At 36.5% G+C, this 4,409-nt stretch overlaps 1 protein-coding gene across 1 annotated transcript; it reads left to right on the top strand.

Moving 5' to 3' along the window:
- Nucleotides 1–346: 346 nt before the first annotated feature.
- Nucleotides 347–3,575, top strand: LOC117105731. Its single transcript, XM_033246985.1, has 2 exons — nucleotides 347–525; nucleotides 2,229–3,575. The coding sequence occupies exons 1-2, from the start codon at nucleotides 388–390 to the stop codon at nucleotides 2,634–2,636; spliced, it is 546 nt and encodes a 181-aa protein (XP_033102876.1). The 5' UTR covers nucleotides 347–387; the 3' UTR covers nucleotides 2,637–3,575.
- The last annotated feature ends 834 nt before the right edge of the window (nucleotides 3,576–4,409 follow it).

Raw genomic sequence — 4,409 nt, forward strand, 5'->3', positions numbered from 1 at the left:
TATATATATATATAATGTAAAAACATATACATGTATATATAATGTAAAAACAATGGAAATACGATGTACAATCATATCAAGAGAGATAAAAATCGTTTTTCGGTAATGCTTTTACATTTGTAAACTTTTTACAATTGTAAACGGTAAAGAGAACTGTGATAAAATGACCCATCTGGGACTGGACCCCGGGACCTCTTGCTGTTAACGCAGAAACCTTAATCAACTGTGCTATTAAGGATTTCAAATAGATTTATACATATATTAATTGTAAACGCTTAAGAAACATCACTCCAACCGGGCTGTATAATACAGACGTCATATCTAACTAGGCCAGTTTACATACTGTACAGTACTTCATTATTTCAGGAAGGTACAGAAGAATTTGTGATGTGGGCATACAACAACATGGACCCGACGACCTTTCCTGGATTCCACACCAACAGAGGCGCTCTTCCACTTGTGTTAAATGATGGTCAAGAACCGGACCTTCTAGGCAATACTCAGTCAGTTCCATTACCTCGAAATGTAAGAAATTTATCATCACAGTTATTGTACATGTCCTAGTCTAAGAGTTTCCTACTACTTTCCCTCTCATCCAGTGATGGCGCCAGGATCTGCCCGACGGAGGCGCTAATAAAGGCCCCGACGGGGGTGTGGCTAGTGGAGCGAATCGAGCCTCACTTGTCTGGGAGCCAGGGGACCGCCTAGGGCCATGGTGGTGGTCTATGGGGCTTCTCCCCCCCCCCCCAGAAGCCACGGATATTTGACGAATTATGGCGAATATTTATTACTTATTTGATAAGCATCGAGCTACTATAATATGACTTCATGTAGGCTATGTTTTCTAATGCCGAAATGAGCTTCCAAAACCAAAACATTTTGAATAAAACAGGAAACAAATCCTCATTCTTCAAAGTGAAATTCTACGTTTTGGAAATTTTGCATGAAATCTGTCAACCACGCTGTGTCCCCTATCACGATGTATTCAAAGCATCATGAGGCTATCCAAATGAGCATTTTTCAGATCAGAACACAAATTATTTTTAATTAGTCTCATTGAACTATTATTATTATTATTATTATTATTATTATTATTATTATTATTATTATTATATTGTGAAAAATAGTTCAATGAAAACAATATGATGGCTAAACGAACATTACATGTAATTTTTGTTTTATTTGTTTATTCCCCGACAAAACCTACTCGTCTTCCCCGACGGGGGAGGGGGCTATATCCCCCAGTCCTCTCTGGCGCCACCATTGCTCTCATCCCTCCACTTTCAATGGTTAAGTTTAGGCGTGACATTTCTATAGCGATCTCACCTAAAGAAGGGGTAAGAAGAACCCACATTTATATTTTTTTTCTGCTGAAACTTTTTCTGGTTTTGTTGCTTCTGGATGTCATCATGACCCGAGGCCTGTATGAGTCCAACATATTAGCCTTTTCATGTATTTTGACTGCAACATAAAAGGAACCTAACCCTGTAAGTCCTTCCTGTAAACTTCTGTTTAAAACCACATTATCATAATACATTTGGTTAATACCATAATTATATAATAATATTTTTCAAATTTCCGGAAGAAATTGGCTAGACGTGCATAATTAAAACAAATTGATAGTCAATAGAAACTTTATGTAGATAATCCACACCCACCTCAGGCGCACCATGGTTGGGACTGAGGCGAGTAAATTTTGAGAATAGGTCCCTCTTTATGCGATCGGAAATGGCACTCTCAGATGGTGAAAATGCTTTTTCAAAGTAGTGTTCCCTGACAAAATTATTGACTTTTCTCTATGCTCCCTCTCCGCTTACGGCCGTCCCAAAGGTCTAATCATAAGCAAAAATTAAAATAATGGAATCGCCTCTCGCATTCAGGCAGGACCCAAGAAAAAATTCCATTATTTCATTGAGGGTATGCTGTAGTTTTTCGATCATACACGGCCAGCTTATTGTTGCTACTGTATTCAGGAGGCACAGCGCAGGTGTGCACTCTATTAAGTGACTGCTCTAGTTATTAAGCGATTATTCCTTAAGACCGGTATGCTTTGGTTCTACAGTTTCCTGTAAGCCCTAAAAAGTGAAAGTTTTACTTTTTGAAAATCTTGCCAGACTATACCGACTAAAATGTCCTTCTGTTTTTATTTTTCTGTAAAATTGTTTGAATTGTGATAAAGTAAATGATTGTACTGTATTATGTTATGCTATTTGTTTTTGAAACCACAGAAATGTGCCAGTAATTGTCCGCCAACTTGGTACTCGCTTCCTAATGGCCGTTGTATAAAGATCGTAACATTCGGGTATGACGTCACCGCTAACGACGGTGGCATTTGTGCTGATTACACTTTAGGCACCAATGTGGCTCGATTATTCATCCCACAATCCGATGACGATCTGCAATTTGGGTTGACTGTGTTTCCTTGGGCAACTGCGTACGCCATAGGATGGAATTACGTGGGATCCGTTCTTAGCGATAGTGAAGGAAATGCCGTAGATCTTACTCATTATACATCTCTAACAAGCGGGATAAGCGGAAGTGACGAGTGTATTTACATTGATAACAACGAGGTTATAAATTCTTGTACAAATTCTATTGGTTATATTTGCGAAGTTAAATCATGCGGATGTCACTAAAAATATTGCAGCTACGGACTTTGCAAAAAAAAAACAAAAAAAAAAAACATCAACATATCAGTGGCGGATCCATGAATTCGAAATAGAGGTAGAGGTGACGATCCAATTTAGGATGTAAACTTGAGGGTCATCTAAATTTCTAACGTCCCAGACCTAAGTATCTCAATAAACCTATCAATTGATTTAAATGAAACTTTCTATAATAGTGTCATGGTCCAATGAAGGAATGAGTAAATGTTTTGTTTTGTTTTATTTAGCATCTCACATAAAAACAAAATTCAATTTACATCATCATAAAAACAGTACAATAAAATTTCATTAAAAATGCACGATTACATGAATCATAATGAATTTTGATGACGATCCGGAGCAGGGTGTGGATATGAGGACCATTCAATTGAAAACGTGCAGACCAGATATTTCAAAAACTGATCAACTGATCTGAATGAAACTTTCTGGAAAGTTTAGCCAAGTTACAAGAAAGAAATTATTAAATGTTGGTGACGATCCAGATTTATGTGTGGATTTGAGGGTCTTTAAAAATTCTAACGTCCCAGACCTAAATATCTCAAACAACTTATCAGTGGATCTAGATGAAATTTTAAAGAATACTACTCTGTTATGGTCCAGTGAAGACTACATTTGGTGACGATCCGGAGTAGGGCGTGGATATGAGGACCATTCAAATGAAAACGTCCCAGACTATACCAAAAACTGATCCACTGATCTGAATGAATTTTTTAGGAAAGTTTAACAAAGTTACAAGGGAGGAAGAAATTATTGAATTTTGGTGACGATCCACAGATTCTGGTGTGAATTTGAGGGTAATTTAAAGTGCTAACGTCCCAGACCTAAATATCTCAAAACTCAACAAAGGATCTAAAACTTTGTAGTCTGGTTTGGCATGGTCCAATAAAGAAATGATTAAATTTTGGTGATTCGGTCGGAATTTGTGGGTCATTTAAAGTGCTAAGATCCCAGACCTCAATCTCTAAAAACGTATCATGATTTAATTAATGTTTTTTTTTTATTCGCGCAATGAAAAAATATTTTCATTCGTCGAAAAATTGACTGTTCCATTTAACTCGGCTCCGCCTCGTTGAATGGAACAGTCAATCTTTCAACTCAGTGAAAATATTCTTTCCATTGCGCTCATAAACATTCATTATTTGTATACTACATTACCCTCGCTTTTACTATTGTAGCTATTATAGCTCTAGTCTCACTAACGTCGTCGTTTTTTTTTACTTTCTTTTTACTTTTCCTGCATTAGCAGAAATACCGGTTTTTTGGTTTTTTTTTTTGGGGGGGGGGTTATTTTTGGGGTTTTTTTCTACTTTAATGTTATTCTTGTATCCCGTTTTCCTATATTTAGAGGGTTTTTCTGACTTTGGTCATTCCCCGTTCTTCAAAGATGACGTCATTCTTAACGTTAGTCATAGTTTGAGTCTTCCTGACGTCGAGATGGTTTTCTTTTTTTTTTTTAACTTCATAATTTTCCTTAGATGATTTCAGTTTTGTTTTACGTGTGTCTTTTACGTTAGACAATATTAATGATTTTGTTTTTGTTTGTTTGTTTGGTTTTTTTCTGTTTTTATAATTTTAACATCATTGCCTCTCATTATGGCAATGAGGAAATGTTCATTTTAAAAAATATACGCCTCCTTTGGAAAACTCCCCCTCAAAAACCCTTCTTAACAATAAACGCCCGATGAGGGAGTATTCGAATATATACGGTATCTCTTTATTTTGCATCAACAAACAAATCTGACC

The sequence above is a fragment of the Anneissia japonica genome, unplaced genomic scaffold (genome assembly GCF_011630105.1).
Source record: "Anneissia japonica isolate Jap-2015-1 unplaced genomic scaffold, ASM1163010v1 scaffold287754_len4335492_cov202, whole genome shotgun sequence".
NCBI lineage: Eukaryota > Metazoa > Echinodermata > Crinoidea > Comatulida > Comatulidae > Anneissia > Anneissia japonica.

What these genes read in the sequence shown, in the direction of transcription:
- LOC117105731 (XM_033246985.1), top strand. Translation starts at nt 388, where the DNA reads ATGTGGGCATACAACAACATGGACCCGACGACCTTTCCTGGATTCCAC. An exon ending in CAGTTCCATTACCTCGAAAT is followed by an intron (nt 526 to 2,228) that starts GTAAGAAATTTA and finishes TTGAAACCACAG; the next exon opens with AAATGTGCCAGTAATTGTCC.